The 26,339-nt window shown below is 44.5% G+C and overlaps 1 protein-coding gene across 1 annotated transcript in view; it reads right to left on the reverse strand.

Moving 5' to 3' along the window:
* The window catches only part of LOC109921851 (transducin-like enhancer protein 4), a 104,868-nt gene that overhangs the window by 59,908 nt on the left and 18,621 nt on the right, over positions 1-26,339 (reverse strand). Inside the window, exons 3-4 of the mRNA XM_048613926.1 lie at positions 19,400-19,463; positions 6,688-6,732 (exon numbers count right to left, since the gene is read on the reverse strand). Of these exons, the coding sequence (XP_048469883.1) occupies positions 6,688-6,732; positions 19,400-19,463 (109 nt within the window). The remainder of the gene's footprint in view (positions 1-6,687; positions 6,733-19,399; positions 19,464-26,339) is intronic.

The following is a 26,339-nucleotide window of genomic DNA, read 5'->3' on the forward strand; positions in this document are numbered from 1 at the left end:
ATATAGGACAGATGTCAGAGGTAGGTTCTTTACTCAGAGAGTAGTAAAGGCATGGAATGGCCTGCCTGCAAAAATAGTAGACTCACCCACTTTAAGGGCATTTAAATGGTCATTGGATAAACATATGGATGATAATGGAATAGTTTAGGTCAGATGGGCTTCGGATTGGTTTCACAGGTCGGCACAACATCGAGGCCCGAAGGGCCTGTACTGCGCTGTTATGTTCTAGGTTCTAGGTTCTAGGTTTATTATTATAAGGCATTGGTTAAATAAACACAGGATTGCGACGATTTCATCAAACAGAAACTAGCCATCTGGTCCAACTGGTCAATACAGTATTTACATATCACAGGTCCCTTCCCAAGTTACTTCATTGGACCCTGTCGACAGTTTGTAATCCATTGTCCTTTGTGGATGCAACTAGCTTGCAGTTAAATGTATTTTTGTTATTGATCTCAAATTGATCCACTTCATAGCACGTTCCAGATTCTCACCACTCTGAACAGCTCCTTGCACTCTGGCAATAATAAGTCCAGTCGTGCAAAGTGTTAGCCCACCTGGTGCAAGGAGACAGACAGAAGGACAGCTCAAGGCACCACCTTCAGTGAAATTGATCACTCATTAAACTGTACAATTTCACTGCACCATGATCCCACAATGTAAATCTTGGCCATAGGGTTTGTATATTATATTCAGGACCAAAAACAAAGTTGCTGGAAAAGCCCAGCAAGTCTGGCAGCATCTGTGAAGGAGAAAACAGAGTTAACGTTCTGGGTCCGGTGACCCTTCCTCAGAACTGATGGTGGCTGGGAAAACGTCAGTTTATATGCAGAAAATAGGGAGGTGGGTGGGGCAGGGAATAAACAATAGGATAGAGCCCAAAGAGAGAGAAAGACAGTTGGACAAAGAGTTGCTAACGATACTGCCAGACCTGCTGAGCTTTTCCAGCAACTTTGTTTTTGTTCCTGATTTACAGCATCCGCAGTTCTTTTGGTTTTGAACAGGTAGTTCAGGGCCTTTTTTTGCAAGCAGAACATAGATGTTCTGTGAAGCGGTTGCCAAGTCTACGCTTCATTTACCCAATGTAGAGGAGACCATATGGTGAGCAGCAAATGCAGTAGACTAGATTGCGGGAAGTGCAGGTGAGGTGTTGCTTCACCTGGAAGGTATGTTTGGACCCTTGGATACTGGGGATGGAGGAGGTAAATGGGCAGCTGTTGCACCTTTGCCAGTTACAGGGGAAGGTGCCGTAGGGCTGTGGGGAGGTGTTGGGTGTGAAGGAAGTGTGGACTAGGGTGTCCCAGAGGGAACGATCCTTGTGGAAGGCGGACAAGGGAGGGGAGGGGAATATTATATTCTCTCACATCCTTGACACAGTGATCCTCCACAGGTGTTGCCATTGCTTCCTCTCATACTGTTATGGGCCAGAGCAAACATCCTCAAAACCTGTAAAGGAGATGGCCTGGACCCTAACTTTTTCTTATTTTAAACCAAAGTGCCAGGTGCTGTGAACCACATGCAATTTGATTGGTCAAACTAAGGCTTGAAGCAAAATACACTTTATTCATACAGTATGGTTAAAATACAGACAAAATAAAATTAAAGAACTGGCTTAACTGTAACTCTATCAAACTACTTAGCTAAATAATAAATATTCATTACAGTACAGTAACCTTGGCAAAGGCAAATTCAGTAATTTGCTGAATGCAGATTGTCTCAATGCAATTCTAGCAGCAAGAACAGAACCTCAGCATTTAGTCACAGCAAAGACAGCGAGTGAGCGAGAGCGAGCACCTTGCACAATCCCAACAGCTAATGAAAGCCAAACTAAAATCCTGGTTCTGTGGGAGCTTGACCCCACCTCTTCAGGCTGCTTCTATTGTTCCAATGTTTAAAAAAAAAACCAAGGCAAAACAAGGTGTTTACTTTATTGGTTGGGAACAGACTGCTCAGTGCCTCTGTCTCAACCTCTCTTCATTTAAAAAAAGGACAAAATACACCTCTTAAAGCTATAGTATCATCACATATACAAACCATGGCAAATGCTCACAGCTCTCAGTCACTTTCTCCCCTTGTTGGAGAAGAGAGTGCACAACTTGGAGAGAGGCAATGACTTGGAAAGGGGTCAAGGGGTTGGTCCACAGGCCCATAGCCAGTGACAGGCCCATGTGCAACTCTGCTCCATCAGGAAGGAAGCTTTGGTTGGGGGGGGCTGCAAGTTATCAGATGACTTTACAGAAAGAGTTGGAGCCTCCTAAGGCACTGGTTTTCAAACAATGTCAAGAGACCTGGTCCCTTGCCCAAAGACTCTGATCTTCCAGATGGATCTCTCCCCTACAGAGGAGCATGGAACTGCCACTGTTGGTGATGCAGTTTCTGCTCCTGGTCCTTGGTTGAGCTGGAAAGAGGAGTTGCCCTAGTTATTCCCATGCTGTGAAGGTAGGCAACAAGGAAGTGAAGCTGAAAGGGAGTGAAATGTTTGGAAGGTGCCTACAAGGCTTTCAATCACCTGTCGCGGTGCGACCTCATTCTCTGAAACAGCAACAGGCTCTCAGCTGGCCAGGGCTGAAAGTCCCCAGTGCTCCTGGTTAAAGACTTCCCAGCCTGTCATTTTCAAGCGAGGTGGCTCTTGCCTCTGTGCACAGGCATTGATGGGCCCGATGCATCAATTCCACTCCGTGGCGTACATTGGAAAACAAGGAATCGATGGTTAAAACAGTTGCTCATTGCCAGGTCCCGGACTTTTCTGCCAGGCCTCAGAATATGTGCCGGAACAGTACACAAAGAAGTCGGGTCCTGATCCGACAGGATTTTCCGAGACCCCATCCCATCCAACCTTCACGTCACAGTTTGGAGGCAGGTTGGTGTCTCGGGAAACAGGCTCCCAGATTTCTGCATGGCTATTTCCATCACAAATAGTCCGAACAGTATTGACAAAATGGGGGCTGTTTTAAAATGAAAATACAAACACCTGGATTTGACCAAAAGATGGAGGAGCAGAACTAGGCCATTCAGCCCATTGACTGAGTTTTTGAGCCCGTTCTGCCATTCAATTATATCATAGGGGTTGTACTCAACTCCATTTGGGAGCCTTAGTTCTATATCCTGCATTATTCTTAACCAACAAAAATATAAATTAATCTTAGTGTTGACATTTTCTATTGTTGTGCTCACAGTAACTTTCTGGAGAAAGAGTAAGTTCCAGATTTTCACATTCTTTGAGTGGCAAAGTGTTTCTTGATGTTAGCCCTGAACAACCCAGTTCAAACTTGAAGATGATGCTTCCTTTCTGCACTCCCAAGCCTCTATCCACCCCATCAAATCCCTTCACAGTCTTAAAAACATCTCAATTAGATCACTGATAATCTTTAAATCAATAATTATTGATTATTATTTCATTTATTGTCTTCAAGGAAAGCAAGCCTTATCTACGTAACCTGTCCCTGCAGTTAGGCACTGTAAGAAACAGCATGTGCACACTCAGAGATAGTAAGAACTGCTGATGCTGGAGTCAGAGATAACAGTGTGGAGCTGGAGGAACACAGCAGGCCAGGCAGCAACAGAGGAGCAGGAAAGTTGACAAGAATGGCAGCCAATTTGCATCAATAGCATCATACAAATGATGAGCAGATAGAAAAGAAAACCATTTTGCCAGTGTTCAGTGTTCAGTGGGTGGCGTTAGCGAGTGAGAGATGTATTGCCTGGGTCACCTGCAGAACTATCTAGCTTGCACTACGGAAGCTTCAGAGTGCAGTGGTGCCACCAGGAGGGTGAGGGATGGCACTTCCTACAATGCCACACTTCCTGCCAGTATTGGCCTGGCATTAATAAGCTCAATCTTGCTGTGAACTTGAAGCTCACAACTGTCCGAGCCAGAGGTAGTAGCACAATCTACTGAGTGAAGCTAACTTTGTCCCCAGTTGGCAATGGGACCAAGCGGTGAAACATCTCCTGGTTAAAGTGGTTCAGCTGCTGATGCTCTCACACCGCCTACTTGCACCTGTGGTTTCAGCGTAGTAAACTCACTCAAACACTCCTATACAGTCAGCAGAGTTTACACAGACCAAAAAGTGCATGAAAAAAAACAGCAACAGCTTTAATTACACACTACCCACAGACCACAAACTAATCGTGGCACAAACACATCACATAAGCAATTTTTCTCAGTGGTTGTTTGGAGTCCAGACCAAAACTGACATCACCCAGCAGAATACATACCAGCCTCTCCACTACTGAGCTCCATGACTGCCACAGTCAATGGTTAAGGCGTTCTGTTGTGACAAGCTAACCACAGTGTCGACCTTCCCTTTGCCAGTCATTGCCACAGGTCTGTGCCCAAAACCCTTGTCTGGCTGGGAAAGGCCCCTGGAAAAATGACTTCAAGGGTCACTACATCCAAGATTGCGAACTGGAATACAGTGAAAAGCTACAGTGGAGCCAAAACACTTCGTGCTGGAACATTACTTCGACCAAATAACAAACTGCTGCAGTAACTCAAGTTTTTGTTTGGACGTCATGACGGATAATTGAGAGTTAGATGACCACAGGAAGGCAGACGGTGTTTAAATCAGGACACTTGCCTCGAGGCTCAGGCACCGACACAGCCACTGATCCGACTACAGATTTGCTTTTCTTTGGGCCTTTGGTTCATTAATCTCAACCAGGGAAAAATATTATCGGAATCCCTTTTCCAGGCTACTGGCACTCCTTCCAACATTTTCTGATGGTGTGAATTTGCCTCTTGACAATTCAGTCAAATCCCTGGCCCCTCAGTCACAGTTAAGAAAGAAAACAACAGAAAATGCAAGAGACACACAGTGTGTGTCTGTCAGTGTCTGAAAACACTAACACTGCACTTTGCATTAGCATGAATAAATGGATTAACGTCAGTCAGTCACTTTTGCAAAAACATTGCCTCACCTCAGACGAAAAAAAACAAACAAAAACAACCTGAACGGACTTAAGATTCTTTACTCTAGGTCAAAGGGGACTGAAGGGTGGCCTATTATTGAAAATTACGAAGGTGCTTGATAGGCTGAAAGACCAAAACCAGGGACAATTAACTGAAGAATAGGCACCAAAACAATTGAATTTGGGAGAAACTTCAGCACTCAGACAGTGGTTAGAAAGTGGAACTTGTAGTTAAGGGGAGCACAATAGATGTATCCAAGGAGAAACTGGATAGGCATACCAGGAAGAAAGGAATTGATGGATATGCTGAGAGGTTTAGATGAAGATTGTAAGGAGGAAGGCATGTTATGCATAAATGCATTTTGTCAAATGGTCTATTTCTGTGAGTAGATATTAAATATATCAATATCATTGATAATGCCACAAAGACCAATTCCAATCAAGAGAAAAAGGGTGGAGACTTCTGATTTGTTCAATTTAATACACAAAATTCTGATAAATCTATCCTTCCCTCAATCTCTAGAGATATGGACTAACTTTTTGAACCACTGCAGTAAACTTGCTAGATCATTTCAGAGGGCACGAAGGGTCAGACACCGAGTGTGGAACTAGATCCCTGTGCTGGCCAGATCAGAGATGGACACCATAATTCTGAACAACAAGAGAAAGCAATGTGGATTTTCAGTAGAAGCACAAGTGGGCCATTCAGCGCATCAAGCCTCAATTTGGTAACTTTTTTTGAATGTCAAATGGATGAATTTCAATTGCCAACAGGATCATTTTAACCTCTTTGTTGCTAGTCTGGGACCTGTACTGCAACATGATCACATCTGACCATCTCAAATGCAGCTGTCTTTATCGCTTTTCAGTTCTGATAAGCCTGTTATTTTAAAATTCATTCACGGGATGAGGGTATCACTAGCTCGGCAGCATTTGTTGCCAATCCCTAATTGCCCAGAGGGCAGTTCTGAGTCAAACATATTGCCGCGGGTCTGGAGTCACATGTAGGCCAGACCAGGTAAGGGTGGCAGTTTCCTTCCCTAAAAAGTGAACCAGATGGGTTTTCTCCCCCAGCAGTTGACAATGGATTCATGGTCATCATTCGATTCTTAATTCCAGATTTTTTTTATTGAATTCAAATCCAGGTCCCCAGAACGTTATCTGGGTCTCTGGATTAACCACTAGGCCATCACCTCCCCTGTTATGTAAGAAGGTATTTGATGTTTTTACTTCAAAATTTCTAATTTTGATCCAAAATAAAAGTGGATAAATATCTGTGTGGGGGTAGGATTTGGGTAAGGGTTAGGAAACTGGCAGAGAGTATGGAAGGCATCTTGGGGACCTTGCATTGGCACTGTGCTGTACAATTCATTGAAGGAACATTGCTGGTGAAACAGCGACAAGAGTGGAACATATATGAAAAAGAGTGTCTGTTCTATACTTAGGGGCCTCAATTCACAAAGTGGTTTACGTGATTAACCAAAGCTTTGTGAATGGGCGGGGACTAGCCAAGCACAGGGATAGCAAACAGCTGCCTCCACTTTAGTCCAACCTGGCTTGCTGCCTTTAGCAGGATCCATGCAATGTCTGAAGCTATTCCTGCAGGATCCCTGTCACCAAAGCTCGAGATGGATGATAATCGGATGCGCAGACACATCACAGCCTGTGACTGCAGTGTGCAGATAGGAGAGATTAACGTCATTCTGGAAAAGGAAGATGCAATAACAGATTAATGGAGCAACACTATCTGCCAACCACTTGGAGAGAAAAGCTTACCTGTTTGTGCATTTCAATGTTCAGGCCATAGGACATTTCATAGTACTGGAAAACAAAAAAGGGAAGGAGAGACAGCATTACTCCTGGGAAACTGAGAATCTGCAGTTTGAAGCTTGCATGGTTTTACATAGGATTTACACAGAGAAACAGGCCTTTCAGACCCTTTAGTTTATGTCGATGTTAACTGCTCCTCACAGCCTCCTTTCCTGTCAGTATATTATTCTATTCTCATTTCTTCATTCATGTATCCTTTGCCATTTGCTCACTGCTTTGTTGATGAAATGGAAAAGCAATTCGTTTCTGAAGTGTTAATGATAAAAGGTATCAAGGCAAACAGATCTAAGTGAGAAAGGTGCCAGTCAACCAGCCATGATCAAAATGGCACAGCAAGCTGGAGGAGAGCTCACAATCATCTTGTAACCCAGAGGCTCAGGCTAAAACTCCAGACACATGGATTCGAGTCTCGCCACAGCAGCTGGTGTAATTTTAAATTGTTTTAATAAAATCAGAGATATAAAGCTCATCTAATGGTGATCATGAAGCCATTGTCAGTTATTGTTAAAAACCCATCTGGCTCACTAATGTTCTTTAGAAATCAAACTCTGCCATCCTTGCCTGGTCTGCGTTATGAGAGACTCCAGATCCACAGGAACGTGGCCGACTTTTAACTGCCTTCTGAAATAGCCTAGCAACCCACTCACAGTTCAGGGACAATTAGGCTAGGGCAATGAATACTGGCCTTGTCAGGACATCCACATCCCATGAAAGAATTTTAATAAATGCCTACTGCTGATAGTGTTTTCATTGCAACTGGCTTCCAATAATTCTAATCCAACCAGAGGCCACCCATATTTGGAATTCTCTGACATCTGTTGTATTTTTTTTGGGTTCCAAAGCATGACCCACAATGGAAATGCCAATTCTCACCAGATACCATGGAAATTCCAATCCATATATAATTAAAAGGATTTTTCTCTTCACCAATCACTGCTTGAAAGAGTCAGGACTTTCCCCAAACAACAATAAACCAATGAATATAGCTGCTAATAGAACGTGGGAGACTCATCAATTAAAAAAAAGTCATCATAGACCTACAGGATTGTTAGAGAGACAGGTATGGGGGTGGGGGGTAAGAGAGAAAGAGAGACAGAGAGACTGACTATAGATAATTTAACATGGCCAATCAAGCTAACCTGTACATCTTCGGACTGTGGGAGGAAACCAGAGCACCTGGAGCAAACCCATGCAGACAGAGGGAGAATGTGCAAACTCCACACAGTCGCCAAAGGGTGGAATTGAACCCAGGTCCCTGGCACCGAGAGGCAGGAGGGCTAACCACTGAGTCACCCTAGAATCAAGCTGTAAGTGACTGGATGCTGAAAGATCATTGACTTTTTAGTCGAGCCCTACTGAGCTGATATAGTGGGCAAAACACTTAAATGCCAGGCTTTTCACAATAAAATGAGAAAGTGCTGGATAAAAATCAACAGATCTGGCAGATCTTGTGAATACAGAAAGAGTGTTAATATTTCAAATCCAGTGTGACTCTTCTTCAGGACTCATTTCACAACGTACTCAAATGACAAACACAGGCCATCAGCAGTCATAAGGTCATCAGAGAGAAGTATCATTAAACTTTGGCAATAAATTGGTTTCTTCCATATGGCATTGGATCTATAACATTCGACTGAGGTCAGGATAATTGTGGAAAATGGTTTCATCTTTACTTTCAATTTTCCTTTCACAGTTTAAAGGGATACTTTTCTCATCAGTTAATCCTGCTGCCATCTCAGGATGCTGGGGAAGGGGTGATGGGGAAGAATGAAGATTTGTCTGAAAGTGACAGCAACATAGGACACAGTGAACAGAGCAAGGCATGTGTCAAAAGGCAGCAACCCAACTGAAAGATTATCATGGGGTCGGTGAGAAGCATAGTCCAGATCTCAAACTGGCTACGCCATCCAAGCAATTTCATAGAATGCCTATAGTGTGGGAACAAGGCATTGGGCCCATTGAGTCCACACCAACCCTCTAAAGAGGGCACCACCCAGCTCCACCCCCCACCCTCTCCCTGTAACCCCACATTTCCCATGGCTAAACCACCTAATCTGCCCATCTTTGGAGGAAACCGGAGTACCCGGAGGAAACCCATGCAGTCACGGGGAGAATGTGCAAACTCCACACAGTCACCCCAGGCTGGAATAGAACCCAGGTCCCTGGCACTGTCAGGCAACAGTGCAAACCACCAAGCCACCATGCCACCAATTTACAGCCCTGCCCAGCAGTGAATACTGCCTGAATGCACGCAGAGTACATGGGAGGAAGGGACGGGGGAGAGAAAAAAAAAAAAGTGTGGGTGTTGCCACTAATAGTGAGAGCAGAGTTCCACTCAGCAATGTCCAACTCGAGCTCAATATTAATGTTATCGGAGAGGCAATCAGCCCTTTGGACTGGACGAAGTTAATTTTTTTCACTGTTTCAAGGGATTTGAGAGCTAATGCCACTCGAATTACCCAGCACTTGCTGGTATGGGAAGGTGGCACCAAGACTTCTTAAACCTTGATCAGAAAGGTATTGTACAGTGTAATTCCAAGATGTTGATGGCACTAACAATGAGTGCCAAGTGAAATGTACAAGTTCAGAATGTATGTAACATTAAAGTTGATGGTATTTTTCTAGCAGCATGAAGCTAAGCATTTGGCTGACTACACTCTTTGAAGCTCTCTAACATCATTTTGTTTAACCAAGTTTGGCCTTAAGATTGTGCAACAGTTAAACAAGTGCGTTATCTTCAGCTACTGCCCAACTCCTAACAGATATTGCACAAAAACCACCACACACGATGAGCAAACATTATCTATTGTATCACCATATAATTTGGGCGAGTTAAAGGATTGCTTGGTGTGATCCTAAACTGTACACAGATTAGCTAGTCTCCAGTTTGGGCACCTCCCTAATCAGAGTTCTGAGATGGCACCCAAGCTGACAGGTCCCTGTCAGGTTTCTCTCCTTTGTAAATGCATTATTAGCATTTTAGCAACAATCCCACCTGCTACCTCACTTAAACCTCTTCCACCACACATCCCTCTTCCTAGTTATGAAGATACCTCAAATCTAAATCTACCAGTTAAAGCCACCTGTTACAGGTCAACTGCCCAACTTAGAAGTCAACTTTCTATCAACTGCAAGAAGCTTTCTTGCTTGACTTTTTGGCAATGCCTAGCCTGGGAGGAATTCTGCTACACAGTGCCTTAGAATATCACTGTTCATTAGACCCCAAATTGCTTCTACACCAGGGACCTCAGATTTCTATTGAACTTCAGCTCTCCTTTATTTCCCCCAGCCTACCTCATTAGTGATCTCTCAGCTCATTAGGACCCAGTGTAGACTTTGCATGACACTTGCAGCCCGGAACACAGGGGGCTATTTCAGTCACCTGTACCTTCTCCACCAGAACATCACCCAATAAGTTCTTGGACTTGAGCCGACAAGCTATTTAACAACCACAGCTTAGGGCACTAGCAGATTGGAGCCATGACCTAAACTGAAAGAGCTTTCCTTCTGAACTACACTAGCTTCAGGTTCTTCCTCCAGAAGAAATACAATGAAGGGAGTCCATACATCATAAACATCACACAGCCTGCTGCTTTGGTGTATGGTGTGATTTTATCTTCAGGATATAAATAACATTGACCAGAATCTTCAATCACTAGTTTAAGTGCGATCACCGGGAGGAGAGGGCTTTGCTGGAATTTAATACTGGAACGGCTGGAAAATATTAACCAGTAATTCTTTGTTTTAAAGCTGCAATGCCTCCCAGCTGCACAGAGATTACATTTTCCCTGGACATATGCAAAGTGCCACAGAACAAAGTCCTCTCCCTCTTTTCTACACTTGTTAGATTTTGTTTTAGAAAAAAAAAAGTGTCAGCACCAGTTGAATTCCATTGGGGAATTCTAGCAATGGGGGTAGGGGTGGGGCTAGTAACCAAGGAAAAGGAACTTCACAACCCAGTGTCAAATTTTAACTTTATGAATGGGAATATCCCCCGAAACGAGGAGGCTTGAAAATAAAAAAAAACTTACTGCTGATTTCTGAAATAAATCACAGGAAAAGAAAAACAAACTGGAAGTTTGGAGTCTGTCAGGCATCGCATGTGGAGAAAGGCAGGAAGGTGTGGCTTAGTGGTATTATCATTAAACTATTAAGCCCAGGGACCTGGGGTTCAAATCCTGCCATGGCAGATGGTGGGATTTGAATGTAATAAATATCTAAAATGAGGAGTCCAGTGATGACCATTAAACTATGGCCATTTGTCACAAAAAGCCCACCTGGTTCACTGATGCCCTTTAGAGAAGGAAACTGCCATCCTTACCTGGTCAGGCCTACACATGACTCCAGGCCCACAGCAATCTGGGTTGACACTTAACTGCCCTCTGGGCAATTGGGGATGGGCAATAAATGCTGGCCCCGCCAGTGATGCCCTCATCCCGTGAATGAATTTTAAAAGGTCGATGACCTTACATAAGAACCAAGTGACATGTCCCCCCTACCCCCTCCTGGTTGACCGTCCGTTATTTTGCGACCCTACATCAGCATTTGTGGCCATCAGGTGGGAGGGGCAGGGTTTGACTGTGGATAGCCCACTCACAATGTTCAGTCTTGTACATGCAGAGGGAGTAAATCGGGTAAGAAATAGAAGAGAAAGTAGTTCCAGCTGCAGACCCCTTCCCTAGGCTTGAGGAGATGAGGGGCAAGGTGCAGAATGTTGGGGGGTCTAAAGGCAAATGAACACATGGGACCAACTGGTCATTTCTACTGACAGCTCAAAAGATTAACTCAGGCCTCTTTCCCCTTCCACCCTGTGCAGTATCTCCCACAGTCTACTGTGCTACCCCATATCCAAGGATTGTAACATTGAGAATGGAGACTGTAAGGACAGTAGTAGACATGCTGGATGGCCATTTTTCAGTCCCACCACTTGTCTAGTTGCATTCTGATGTAGTAACCTAGAACAAGAAATTTGACAGTTGCAGCAATCAAGTGAAATTTGACACGCAGCATTTTTTTCAAACAATGGAGTATTATATTGCATATTTCTTTATGATTGCAATAGGGGCATTTCTTGCTGACTGGCCTTCATTAACATGTTTCAAGCCTGTCACACTTCACTGTCAAAAGAACAGAGGGCAAGTATAAAAGCCAGCCATTTCCCGGTATCGCTGTCTGATCTCTGTAACGTGGTCTCTTCCTCCAGGCAGGAACCATGGTAATTTGTAGAAACTATCTCTACCAATTAGCCTCAGATGGTGACAGGAATAACATCAATAACAACCTGCATCAATCAAGAGCTCTCAACATGGAGTACACTTCGCCAGAGGCTGAAACATGGACAAACAAGAGACTGAAGAAGTTGGAAAGATGACTGGAATGGGCATTCGAGGCTTAGGTGAGAGGGATAGCTTTAGAATGTGCAGTATAACTGGCAGAACAGAGGAAAGAGAGAAGGAGAGAGCAAGGGGAGCGGAGGAGGCTGGAATCAAAAGATTGAAGAACCCTGACCAGAACTCCCTGAAGCTGTCACATTGATGCCACAAGAGATGGATTTGCAAAAGGAGGTCGAGACTTCTGGAACCCATAGGGATAGTGATAATAGATAAAGTAGGACACTAAAGGCAAGACAAATATTTATACAGAAGTCACAGGAGAGCGATTGGGAAAAGAAAGGTTAGGATCTTGCCTGATCTGTAATTCTTCATTGCCTATCGCGCCGCAACAACACGCAGACTGAGATTCAAAGCCCAAGATCTTCTGGTGTGAATCGGGGGGGAAATAGTCCGGCAAACTCATTAACCCAGTGGACCATGGCAGAAGTCACCTTTTACAGATGCAAAGTGCTGATTGCATCATTGGAAACTGGCTCCGAGGATGAATCAAGAAGCACAGTTCCAGTGGCTAGACTGCTGTAGCCTCTTAAAGCCCAGATTATCTGGTATTTACTTCAACTCCATTCCCTCAGGATGCCAGATCGAGTCTCTCCACAGATGACATAATGCCTCAGCAATAATATTTGTGTTACAGAAACTAACTAAAAGAAGTTTGGTTGGAATTCTTTGCCACCAGTCAGCATTTAAAAAAGTCACCCTTGCTGTTCTGTTGCTGTACAATTAGATCTGTGCAGGCTGCATTTAAATCTTAAAATTATGAACCAGAAACATGACTTTGTTGTAAGCCCTACTGTAATATCATGTACTTATGTCGAAACAGCTGTTGTATCATGATATACTGCAGGGCAGACACAGGTTAGTCAGCAGAACAGGGGCTCTGCGACTGTTTATATTCTACCCAATCCTCCTCCCACCTTATTCCATCTCATTGGAATTAGCAAATACTTCCACTCCTTTTATGTTGTTCCAGTATCTTGCTTACGGCTTTTGTAGCTGGCCACCAGTATTTGTGAGCCCAGTAAGGTTGGTTTGGCTGAGGAGGGGGAAGGGGTAAGTGTGTTGGAGTTAATCCTGAAGCCATCTGGAATCAGCCCAATGGGAAGGAGAATGTGAAGAGGAGATCAGACAGTTTGAGATTTGGAAAAACTGTCTGGGCAGTGTAGAAAGGGGAAGAGTATTCCTACTCATAAGAGGATTGAGAAACTTAAAGTGTTTTACAAAAGAATCAAACATCAGGCATGAAATTATTTTTTCACCCAGCGAAGGGGGGTTCAGTGGAGGCATTCATGGGGGTATCAGATGGTTATTTAAATGGAAACGATGCACAGGGCTACAGGGAAAAGCAGGAGATTGGCATCGAGTCAACATGCTCAGACAGAGCGCAGACACGATGGGCCAAATGGCCTCTTTCTGCTCTGTAATAATTCTGGTATTCTGTGTGTGCGCAAGTTGGAAAACTTCCCCCTTCTGGTCTGGTTGTTGAGAAACAAAGCAGAAAGCCAGGACACCACTTTGAAACGGTCTGTTCTTTAACTGATTGGCTTCTCAAGTTAACGGAGGAACTCAACCACAGTCATGAAGTCAGCCTTTCATTATCCCTCTCCTTTGGCAAGGACACTATGTCCCCTCTTATTTCGGCTTTGCATTATTCGAATGCATATTTTTCACATTAATAACCATTAGTGTATGTCATTACTGAGGACATGTTATTTCCTGTGGGAATCTCCACCCTATCCAATTGGTCTGGCTGGGTGAGAGTTTATGACGAGTTTGAGGACAGAACAGTGCCTCCACAAAACAACGATCACGCTGTGCTCCAACCACAACAATGAGAAACTGAGGAACAAAAGATTGCAGTGAAAAAAGCTGACCGCTCCAATAGAGTTTAGTTCTCCAGTGTAAGAACTCATGTGTCAAGTTATCCAGTTAACTTTAAAACATTAGCAGGGTTTACAAGATGATCTAATACTTTTGGATCCACACACAACCATTTTCTTCCTATGTTAAAACACCGGCTACACTCCAAAAGTATTTCATTAGATGCAAAGTGCTTTGAAGTGCTCGCTAATCATGAAAGATCCTGTACAAATGCGATTCTGTCCCTCTTTAAATGCTTTTATCAATGTCCTGATTTTTGGAAATTATTAATAAATCCCAGGGTTGTTGCCAACAATCAGTAATAGGGATGCCAGAGCAGAAGCAGGCCATTCAGTGACTCTAGCCTAATCTCTCATGCTATTAGATTGTACTGAAACCAATCCAGCTGCAGGCTGCGTGGACATACATCCTGGTCACAATCAACCCTGACTGTCCTGCAATGGAAGGAATCCCAGTAGGTCCCAGCAGTGGTGAGCACTTTTGTCCCTTTGGTAAGTGGGAAGATAGAACGAGCGGGGCACCATAGAGGTGTGGTGTATAGGCAACGAGGAGTTTGAAAGAAAAAAAAGTGAGAAATCTTGTTCGGGCTCACAGAGAGAAACCCTCCACGAAACTCACCAAATTTCGGTGCAAAATGACTGAACAGCACATGGTTACTGTCTTGGTCACTATTCTTTCAATTAATCGACATTTGAGATTTACCAGCATTATCCATTCCTAGCCCGTGGCAGATAATGCAATCTTTACCATATTTAATAACACAGGTTATTAAAAATTACAGGGAAGTTGGATCCGTGGCTTTTGTTTTAAATTTAGATTCACTGAACGTTGAGAACAGACAGACTTGTACAGAGATAACAAGGTGTAGAGCTGGATGAACACAGCAGGCCAAGCAGCATCAGAGGCGCAGGAAGGCTGACGTTTCGGGCCTAGATAGTCCACAGCTGGATATGCTATGCCATTTTGGAAACCCTGGGCAGGCAGGATATTGAAATTACAAGGAAATAAGTAGCATTCACTTAGCTGGATTTGAGGAATGAGATTTTAGATAATAAAAGGAAGACTGGAGTAGCTGGAGCTGTTCTCACTAAGATGATTAAGGAGGTCAAAATTATAAAAGGGTTATAAAGACAAATATCCTTGGTCAGCACAATGCTGACAAAAGCGTGCATATTTAATTCTCTTATGATTACATTAAGAGTTCAAAAAAGTTCCATATACAGAGAATGGTTGAATTTTGCTGCTGTAGTTCATTGTTTAAGCCAAAAATTCTTTTCAATGGGAGTACCGTCCATGACTTGGAAGTAGTAAATATTAACTGCATGCTGGAATGAACAGATCCCACATGGAGAGATCAGCAAGGGCACAGGCTTGATAGCCTAGCTGGGCAGCTCTATGCTGCAACATTATAATGATCGTATGAACTCCTTGCACTTCTTCAAAGTTATACCATGGAACCTTTAAATATCTAAGCCACTGACAGACAGGAAGAAGCTTTACTGTCTCGTCCGAAGCACAATCACTGGGACAATACAGCAGGGTCAAACAAGTTTACTTCTGTACTCCTAAGCAGATGAGGATATCCTAGTGCATCAGGAAAAAGGACAAAGTCAGTGCAGTTGGGACCAGGAGATCCAAAATCAGTCCTTTTCCTCTTTGTGAAGAGTAGCTTCCTGGTCTACAGAGTTGGGGATGAATACTAATAAAGACAATATGGAAAATATGACAATTTGTTTCATTACCTTGACTTACATGGGCTAACGTGAAATGTTAGCCAGTGTTCCTATGCTGGATCCTAATCAATGCTGAAAAAGGTAGGCGCGTGATAAAAATTGGGTTTATCCTACACTGCCCCGACAAAGAGACTTTTACACCTTAGGGCCATCACTGTCAAACACAGGCGCTTTCAGATCAGGTATTGCAGAGTTAAATGCAGAATAAAACAACGCACTAATCTTCAACAACACTGACTGAGACGTAAACTCAGAAGAGCTTTTCTTGCTGCATGCTTTGCTACTTTCCCACATCTCACTCATGCTGTGTTAGGGATGGCACCGCAAATGTCGCATGCAATAAAGCTCCAAATCCTGGAAAAGGAAAACTTACCCTCATTGGAGATGGGCTCATTGCTGGTATTTGACATGTGGGAGGACACTTGCCTGCATTTAAAAATCAAATTCCCCATGCTCCCTGACCCCAATTCACTTGCGAGCTCCCATCAGGGAGAACTAAAAGGTGATAATTTCCTTGGTGACTCATGCATGCCCCAGTCTACCATAATCCTGCGTCCTCTATTGTTTCACACAGTTCCTGTGGTTCTATTGCAGACACCACTTTGTTCTCTGTACCTGCTAGGAATTGAATGGAGACTGTCCAAATTCATCTCACCAGAACGGCTCCTGGTAACAGTTAATCTTACAGCAGAACTGCTTTCTTCAAATGTCATTTCCCCAAGTAAGTGACCCCAGTTTAAGGAGACCTGATTCAGAAGATATCCCTTGCATCTGAGATGGGCTGTTTGAAACACGCATGATATATGCAACAAGTACAGGAAAGTTTTCTGGTCAGACCCAATCTCCCAAATCCTCACTGCCCACTTGACCAGGTGGCCTGGATTTCACCAGCTCTTTAGGGACAGGCTAGAGGTGTGTAGGCTGGAAAGACGGACACAGGAGGAGGAGGTGTGTTCTACTCATTTTCCTGCCAACATGTAAGATAGTGGGCAGCCTTGCACCAGGCCCCAGCTCAGACCTTTGAGGCTAAACAAAAAAGAAAATCAAAGAACTGCAGATGTTGGGAATCCAAAACAAAAACAGACATCGTTGGAGAAACTCAGCAGGTCTGGCAGCAACTGTGAAGAGAAAGCAGAGTTAGCATTTTGGGTTGAGTGACCCTTCTTCAGAATAGTTCTGAAGGAGGCCGATTGGACCCGAAACGTTGACTCCAATACTGCCAGACCTGTTGAGTTTCTGCAGCAATTTCTGTTTTTGTTTGAGGGCCAGTTCCCACCTCTGTTGGTGTTTAACCACACGGAGAGATGACAAGTAAAGACTGGCAGTTTCCTGATAAGCTTTGATGGCTGGGTCCTCCTTGACAGCTACTCTTTGGCACAGTGGAAGGTCACCCTTCTGGCAATGGCTGCCTCCTCACAGCAACAGCACCAACTAGCCACACTAGTTCACCTGCCCCTCACTGCCTGCCTCACTCAATATGAAGGTACCGGATGTGATCATCCTCCAGGCACAGCTCCAGCAGCGACGACCACTTCTGACCTTCGGGACCTCAAAATCCAGAAGCTCTTTTGGGTTGGGCAGTTCCACTTAATTGGCTGCTGCTGAAGTGATGTGACCCTGGATGCAGCGGATCATTAAAATATGGTCACCACCCCCCCACCCTTCTGCCTTGGGCCAGGCAGTGGGACCCCTTTCCCATTCTCCCACCTACCCCCATAAAACCCATCCCCAGGTTTCAATTTGAAGTTCCATCATACATCTCTATATGCATCACAACCAGAAGTCGCATTTTATTCAGTACGGGCCTACACTCAGTCTTTCATGAGATGTGGGCTTTGTTGGCAAAGTCAGCATTTATTGCCCAGCCCTAACTGCTCTTGTACAGAGTGGGGCCCAGGGCCATTTCACACTGTAGTTAGGAGTCAACCATGTTGCTGTGGGCCTGGAGTCGCATGTGAACCAGACGAGTACGGACAAACAGATTCCTTTCTCTAAAAGGACACCAGTGAACCAGATGGGCTTTTTGTAACAGTGGATTCATGGTCACCACGAAGGCAACTAGCTTTCAAATCGTATTCCACTAAATTCCATTGGCAGTAGTCATGCGATTTGAACTCATGTCCCCAGGGAATCAGGCCTGGACCTCAGGATTTCTGGTCCAATGACTTTACCACAATGCCATCATTCTGCTTAGCACGGTGCTCCAAACAGAAAAGGATTCTTCGAAGAATAAAGGGTTATTTTTGGTTTCTTTTTTAAATGAACTGGCTCATCTGGAACCCAGTGACATAGTTTGGATCTCAAACAGGAAAGGATTAGACAACTTGAATTTAATGCTTTGTTTATGTTAGGCCTGCAAAACGTGACCAAGGAATACATTTGCCTTGACTCAGAACCATATGAACTATTTCTTTCTTGCCAAAATTCTCTGCTCCTCTCCTCCCACCATTGACCTGTTGGTTGGGGTCTAGTTCGTCAGTGCCAGGCCTCCTCCAGTACCTCACCCAATGTGTGATATTTGGCAGTGCAGCGTTAGTTGGTCAGACTATTTTACAGCTGAGCTCAATCTGGTCTTCGGTCAGCGAATGCGCACACATGCATGTGCACTGGAACACATCAGAGACACACATCCAGGAGGCTGAAGACTGCACCCAGCTGCAGTGCTCAACCATTACCTTGCAACGCATTAACACCATGAACAGACCATTGAGCTCAAATGATCCACGCCAGTGTTTACGCTTCACACAAACTGGTGGGATTATTGTTAGCAGCTTCTAGGAAATGGAGGCATGAAGACTAAGCATAAGCACAAACTATTAATATTTTATTGTCTATAAACGGATCACAGGCACACTGTTGTGCAGAACCTTCTTCCATCAGGTCTCAATCCCATGTGAACCAAATTATTGTGACATAATACCTACTGCACATACGAGTAAGGAACTAAGAGTATTGGTTTACTTAACCCTTTAACTGCCCTCCACATGCCCCATCCAATTCAAACCATGTGTCCTACCATTCCTTTGTGCCTTATGTAATGATCCAGCTTCCCCTTAAATGTATCCAAGCTACAGACCCCAGCTACCCCCACATAGCAGTGAGGTCCATGTCCTCACTATCCTGACTGAGATTAACTGATTCAGGACAAGTCAGGAATGGGGATCAGTGGTTTTTGTGGATTTTTAAAAAAAAAATCTCAGCTAATCAACGGGATAAAATGCACCAGCGGCTCAGCATGTTCATCTATGAAACCGCTTAATTCACTCACATAACGATGAAATTAAAACTACACTTAACAATCCATTTGAAGGAAATGTGTGTCTCAGTTCACCTCAGGCAAATATAAACCTTCATGGGGAAACTCCTCCAAATCTCAGCTATACACAGTGTTAAAAGCCAGGTCCTGCTTCAGGCAGGGTAATTTAATACCTTGCAATGAAAGAAATGGCTCAGGGCAGCCACTCACATAAACCCTGGATGACCTTAGCTGAATGTACTCTCGTGGGGGCTGTAAGTATAAGCAGGGCCACAGACAGCAGTGGGATTCCCTCACAAAAGTCTCAATGCAGGCAGCAGTTACATTAAACAGACATTTTCACAGTGTATTTGGGAAACCATAATGGATATTATTGGCATACATACTTGAGTACATACCATGACGTAGTGCCGTTGCATTTCTGTCTTTTCACTGGCCAGCTTCTCACATTCCAGCTTCAGACTGTAATAAAGGAGAGAACAGCTTAATACCATTATGTGAAAAGATATGAGACAATCACAAGGAGAAAGCAACAGTCTTTCCAGAACCCAACTGTTTCAACACCATGCACTGAAGCAGCAGAAATGTGTTTCCACTTGTGGATCTCCCTGTGGCATTGCTCACAGAAATCTGAACATGTGATTTTGAATCTCAACAGGGCAGCGATGAACTGCAACAGGTTGATGTGACCAGAAATTTGTTAGTGCTACTTGAGTGATTAAATGTTGAGAGCAGCCAATGGTCTCCAAATATAACCCTACGTAGGGTGGCACTTGGCCAAGAGTGCCTGGGGAGACTCTCTTGCCTCTGAATGTTGTATGTTCAAGTCCAACTTACACACAAAGTCTAGGCACTTCAGTGCAGAAGCAAGTGCCATGCTGTGGAAAACATTGAGTATTGGATGAGATGTTCAACCAGGGCTCTGAATGTTGTTTAAAGTGGATGTGGATCTCGTGGCAGGATTTATATAAAAAAACTCCAACATTTTACTGGCGTCTCAGTCAATTATCCCTCAAATCAACATCACCTAAACAAATTATCTGTCCATTATCATATAGTTACCTGTGGGGCCTAGATGTGTGCAAATTAGCTGCTGTATTTTCTACATCGGAATGATTACAGTTCAAAAGTACTACATCGGCTGCAACACTTTGGAAAGTCCTGAGGTCACAACAGGCATTGTACATCATACATTATATATTTAGTTTTGAAAAGGGAGAAATAGATAAGGCATTTGATTTGAATAGTGTGCTTTTCAGTATACAAAGTTGGGCACAATTGACTGAATTACATTTCAAGGTCTCACAACTTTAGTAGCATATGAATATGTGAGAAACCCAAAGTAAATTACAACCGCATAATTCACTGAAAACAATGTACAAAATATGTAACTTTTTTTGATATATTTCCCCATGGTGATACAGCGACAGTGATGAGTGGGACCAAGATAGTACAGCACAGCGAACAAGCAATAAAATGGTCACGGTCAGTCTAAAGTGCATTGCAACACATGACAAATACTATAGAATGCCTTATATAGCTCAAAAAAAAACAAGTGTCAAGATTTTTTTCTGAAGTGTCATTTTTTCTGAAGGAGGGTCTAGGCCCGAAACGTCAGCCTTCCTGCTCCTCTGATGCTGCTTGGCCTGCTGTGTTCATCCAGCTCTACACCTTAATATCCAAATGTCAAGACACTTCACTTTGTAAATAGTTGAGGGAATGGTTATCACAGCACAGAGGGTTAGGCTGGTAAGATGCTGCTTGGTCAAAATCGTGCGCTTCAAGGTGGTGTTCAAAATTGAGTGACATTGAAAGGTTTAGGGAAGGAGTTGAGACTTTGGATATACAATCCGGTAAAGCTGGATGCATTGGTAGAGCAAGACAAGCAAACGGTGTAAGAAGTGAATATAAAACAAAGGGCTTTTACAGAAAGGATGAGAGGAGACAGTGATTTGAAGGCAAGAATGGTATTAAAATATGCACGGGTGAAAACTCAGGGATGGAATGTTGCAAAAGCGAATGCAAGGCAGACTTAACAACAGAAAGAAAACTTATCTAGGTTAAGCCAATGCTGAAGTTTTATAAAGCAAGATTCAACCTCAGTGTAACAGAGCCTGCAGCAAGGAGGCAGAATTGATGTCATGGCCAGTGAAAGGATCTACAGACTTTTTAGTATGGAATCTAGGGAAGTTGTGACTCATTCACAACTTTTTGTCAGAAGGTACCTGATTACACAGAGGATGTTGCAGAGAGAGGTTGTATGTGAAATAACTCTACACAGAGGCTGGTACGTCATCACCAAGTCACCCTTTATTTATACATACATAGTACTTAACACTGGTCTGGCTTCCTCAGAGTGAACAGAACCGCTGACCTTGTTGCAATCACTACATTATGGTGGCTGCCTCACTACACATGGAAGCTGAACTCCTATCTATAGAATAGTAGGATATGAGGAAGGGATAGGCAATTAAACATTCAGTATACATTATGGGTCAAAAGTTGCAAGGTTCTGTTAATCATCTCAGGTGTGGGAGCGATTCTGTGTCCAATACTTGCAACTAGTCTTATGGAATCTAGGATTTCGGCCCTCATACTTTTAACCAGACTTAAAATTTATTAATGGGAAAAGGGCAGTATTGGCAAAGCCAGTATTTATTACCCTCCCCAACTGCACTCAAGAAGAAGTGTAACAAATTATTGACAGATCAGGTCAGATTTTGGAAGAATTAAGAAGTAGGGCTGTTGGCATTTTTTCACCTTGATGACACTCCTTAGATCTTACCTCTTTGACCCAAGTCTCCTTATGTGGTTCAGTGTCATATTATCTTTCATAAAGCTCCTGCAAAGCATCTTGGGATGGTATAAAGATTTTGTTGTCATGGAGAAAAACAAACTTATACATTGGACTGGATTGGATCCCCAGGTTCTTGCCCAAAAACGTTAACCCACCTTTTATCTTTTCTGACACTGACAGGTGGCTTTCTGCAGGGGTTTCTTTTCCCTGAGAGACCCATCCAAATCCCCTACCCAGAACTGCACGAAAAGAAACAATAACCTTTGTGTGACAGGTCTGTCCACCCCAGTCGGTTCCTCCTCCAGCATTCCAAAAAAAAAATGAATCCCATGGCTTCGAGCCAGGTAAATGTCACAGCTTATTATCAATTTTTGCATCACTAAATAGCTGCGAGTCAACAATGTCTCAGATCATTAATTCCAACAGTTCAACTCATAAGACCTCTCTCTCTATCCTGTACCCTTGGGCTGTCAAACAGTAATTGGCCATGCGCATTTTTAAAGGAACATGACCATCAGGAATTTATAGCTTGCAGGCTAAAATTCTTGTATATTCAGACCAAATATGGGGATGGTGTTGGGAGGGCAGGGAGGAGTGGCCACATGCTGTCAGCAATGAGCTAGAATTAGTGAATCCCCAAGTGACATCCGATGCACCTTTCTCTTTGCTTGGAGATGTCCCAGTGTCCATTCAGCACCTTCCCATATGATTCAGATAAGACTGAATACTGGCTAAAGTGGAACGGATCATGAACACCTACCTGCCCACGTACCATTGTGACTATCACATTAGCCTGGATCATCATCCCATTTAACTGTGGCCATATTTTAGTGTTTGCTTTAGATCTTTCAAGCGCATTTCACAAGGTGCAGGAGGATGACCACAGACTTGAAACCTAACGGCTTGTTACCACTTGTGAACTGACACAGGAAAGAAAAGAACGCATATTTGCATAGCATCCTACCATGTCAAAGTGTCAAACATATTATTTTTTAAAAATCAGTCACTATTGGTAATTGGGTAAATGCAAAATAATTTTCATTGGTAGATACAGAACCACAGAAAAGTTACAGTACAAAAACAAAAGAGGTCATTCAGCCCACTGCGTTAATAAATGAGTGCTTGTTCTAATCCCATTTTCCACCACCTGGTCCATAGCCTTGCAGGTTCCTGTGCTTCATGTGCAGATCCAGGTTCTCTTCATATGCAGAACGTGCAGCCCTCCGCTACAATCCCAACCTCACCATAAAACCTGCGGACAAGGGAGGCGCAGTTGTAGTATAGCGCACTGACCTCTACATCGCCGAGGCCAGACACCAACTCTCCGACACCTCCTCCTACTGCCCCCTTGATCATGACCCCACCCCCGACCACCAAACCATCTCCCAAACCATCCACAACCTCATCGTCTCAGGTGACCTTCCACCCACAGCCTCCAACCTCATCGTTCCCCAACCCCGCACTGCCTGCTTCTATCTCCTTCCCAAAATCCACAAACCTGACTACCCTGGTCGACCCATTGTCTCCGCCTGCTCCTGTCCCACCGAACTAATCTCCAACTATCTGGACTCCATTTTCTCCCCCTTGGTCCAGGAACTCCCTACCTACGCCCATGACACCACCCACGCCCTCCACCTCCTCCAGAACTTCCAATTCCCCGGTCCCCAACACCTCATCTTTACCATGGACGTCCAGTCCCGAAACACCTGCATTCCCCATACAGATGGCCTAAAGGCCCTCCGCTTCTTCCTGTCCCGCAGGCCCGACCAGTCCCCCTCCACTGACACCCTCATCCACTTAGCCCAACTCGTCCTCACCCTCAACAACTTCTTTCAATTCCTCCCACTTCCTACAGACAAAGGGGGTGGCCATGGGTACCCGCATGGGCCCAAACTATGCCTGCCTCTTTGTAGGTTACGTGGAACAATCCCTCTTCCGTACCTACACCGGCCCTAAACCCCACCTCTTCCTCCGTTACATTGATGACTGTATCGGCGCCGCCTCGTGCTCCCACGAGGAGCTTGAACAGTTCATCCACTTCACCAACACCTTCCACCCCAACCTTAAGTTCACCTGGACCATCTCCAATACGTCTCTCTCCTTTCTGGACCTCTCTGTCTCCATCTCTGGCAACCACCTAGAAACCGATATCCATTTCAAGCCCACCGACTCCCACAGCTACCCAGAATACACCTCCTCCCACCCACCTTCCTGCAAAAATGCCTTCCCCTATTCCCAATTCCTTCGCCTCCGCCGCATCTGCTCCCAGGATGAGGCATTCCAATCCCGTACATCTCAGATGTCCTCATTTTTCAAGGACCGCAACGTCCCCCCCTCAGTGGTCAAGAACGCTCTAGACCATGTCTCCCGCATCTCATCCCTCACACCCGCTCCCCGCAATAACAACCAAAAAAAGTCCCCCTCATCCTCATGTACCACCCCACCAACCTCTGGATCCAACACATCATCCTCCGACACTTCTGCCATCTGCAATCCGACCCCACCACCAAAGTCATTTTGACCTCCCCACCCTTATCTGCTTTTCGGAGGGACCACTCTCTCTGCGACTCCCTTGTCCGCTCCACACTCCCCTCCAGCCCCACCCGGCACTTTTCCCTGCAACCGCAGGAAGTGCTACACCTGCCCCCATACCTCCTCCCTCACCCCCATCCCAGGCCCCAAGAAGACTTTCCACATCAAGCAGATGTTCACCTGCACATCTGCTAATGTGGTATACTGCATCCGCTGTACCCGTTGTGGCCTCCTCTGCATTGGGGAAACCAAGCGGAGGCTTGGGGACCGCTTTGCAGAACACCTACGCTCGGTTTGCACTAAACAACTGCACCTCCCAGTCGCGAACCATTTCAACTCCCCCTCCCATTCCTCAGACGACATGTCCATCCTGGGCCTCCTACAGTACCACAACGATGCTACCCGAAGGTTGCAGGAACAGCAACTCATATTCCGCTTGGGAACCCTGCAGCCCAATAGTACCAATGTGGACTTCACAAGCTTCAAAATCTCCCCTCCCCCTACCGCATCCCAAAACCAGCCCAGCTTGTCCCCGCCTCCCTAACTTGTCCTTCCTCCCACCTATCCCCTCCTCCTACCCCAAGCCCCACCCCCATCTCCTACCTACTAACCTCATCCCGCCCCTTGAGCTGTCCATCCTCCCTGGACTGACCTACCTCCTCCCTACCTCCCCACCTACACTCACCTCTACTGGCTCCATCCCCGCCTCTTTGACCTGCCTGTCTCCTCTCCACCTATCTTCTCCTCTCTCCATCTTCTATCCGCCTCCCCCTCTCTCCCTATTTATTTCAGAACCCCCTTCCCCTCCCCCATTTCTGAAGGAGGATCTAGGCCCGAAACATCAGCCTTTCTGCTCCTCTGATGCTGCTTGGCTTGCTGTGTTCATCCAGCTCTACAACTTGTTATCTCTTCATATGTGATAGGGTTTCCATCTCAACCAGATTGGGCAGTCAATTCCAGGCACCCACCGCCATCTGGGTGATAAAGGTTTTCCTCATGCCCCCTCTAACCCTCTATCAATCAGTTAAATTTGTGCACTCTGGTAACTGACCTCTGTTTGGGAAGCAGGTCTTTCTTGCCCACTTTATCCAAAGCCCTCATCATTTTGTATATCTCAGATAAGTCACCCATCAGCCTCCTCTCTTTTACAGAAAGCAACCATAGCCTGTCCAATCTTCCCACACACTTGTAAATTACAAGGCCTGGCAAAATTCTTACAAATCTCCTGTGTAATCTCGCTCTATAGCAATTTTATCCTTCCTGTTATAGAACTGTACACAAAATTTCAGCTGTGGCCTAACCAGTGCCTTAAATAGCTCTCTGCTTTTGTATTCAATACTTCACCCAATAATTGAAAATATTGGCTGTGATATTACCTTATCTACCAGTCCTGCCATTTTCAGAGACCTGGCAACATGAACTCCAAGATCTTTCACTTCCTCTACCACTCTCACTGTCTTCAATTTATTATACATTTCTAAACTTAGTCTGCTCTCTCCAAATACATAAGCTTACACTTTTCTGGATCAAATTCCATTTGCCATTATTCCATCCACTCAACAAAACCACTAACATCATCCTGCAGTTGACAGCCATGCTCTTCACTATAAACTACCTGGCCAATTTTTTTGTCTTATCTACAAATTTCCCCAATCTCACCTCCCACATTTTAAACCAAACAGTAAGGGACCCAATATTGAACTCTGTGGAGCACCATTAGAGAACACGTTCCATCTGCAACAACATCCATTGACCATCACCTTTGGTTGTTTGTCGCGGAGCCAATTTTAGTACAATTCTGTAGCCTATTGGTTACTGACCAGTCTGTCATATGCCGAAATAAAGTCCATCCCAAAAATGATAACGTTACAATTTTGTGGAGGTCGCTGCCTAAAAACAGCAACTTGTGTTTACACAGCACCTTTAACAAAGTGAATGCATTCCAAGGCAAGTTCACAGAAGTCCTGTCAAACAAGTTTTAATAGTTTTAATTACAGGCTACGTGAAGA

Source organism: Rhincodon typus, chromosome 29 (genome assembly GCF_021869965.1).
Source record: "Rhincodon typus isolate 14 chromosome 29, sRhiTyp1.1, whole genome shotgun sequence".
In the NCBI taxonomy this organism is placed as follows: Eukaryota; Metazoa; Chordata; class Chondrichthyes; order Orectolobiformes; family Rhincodontidae; genus Rhincodon; species Rhincodon typus.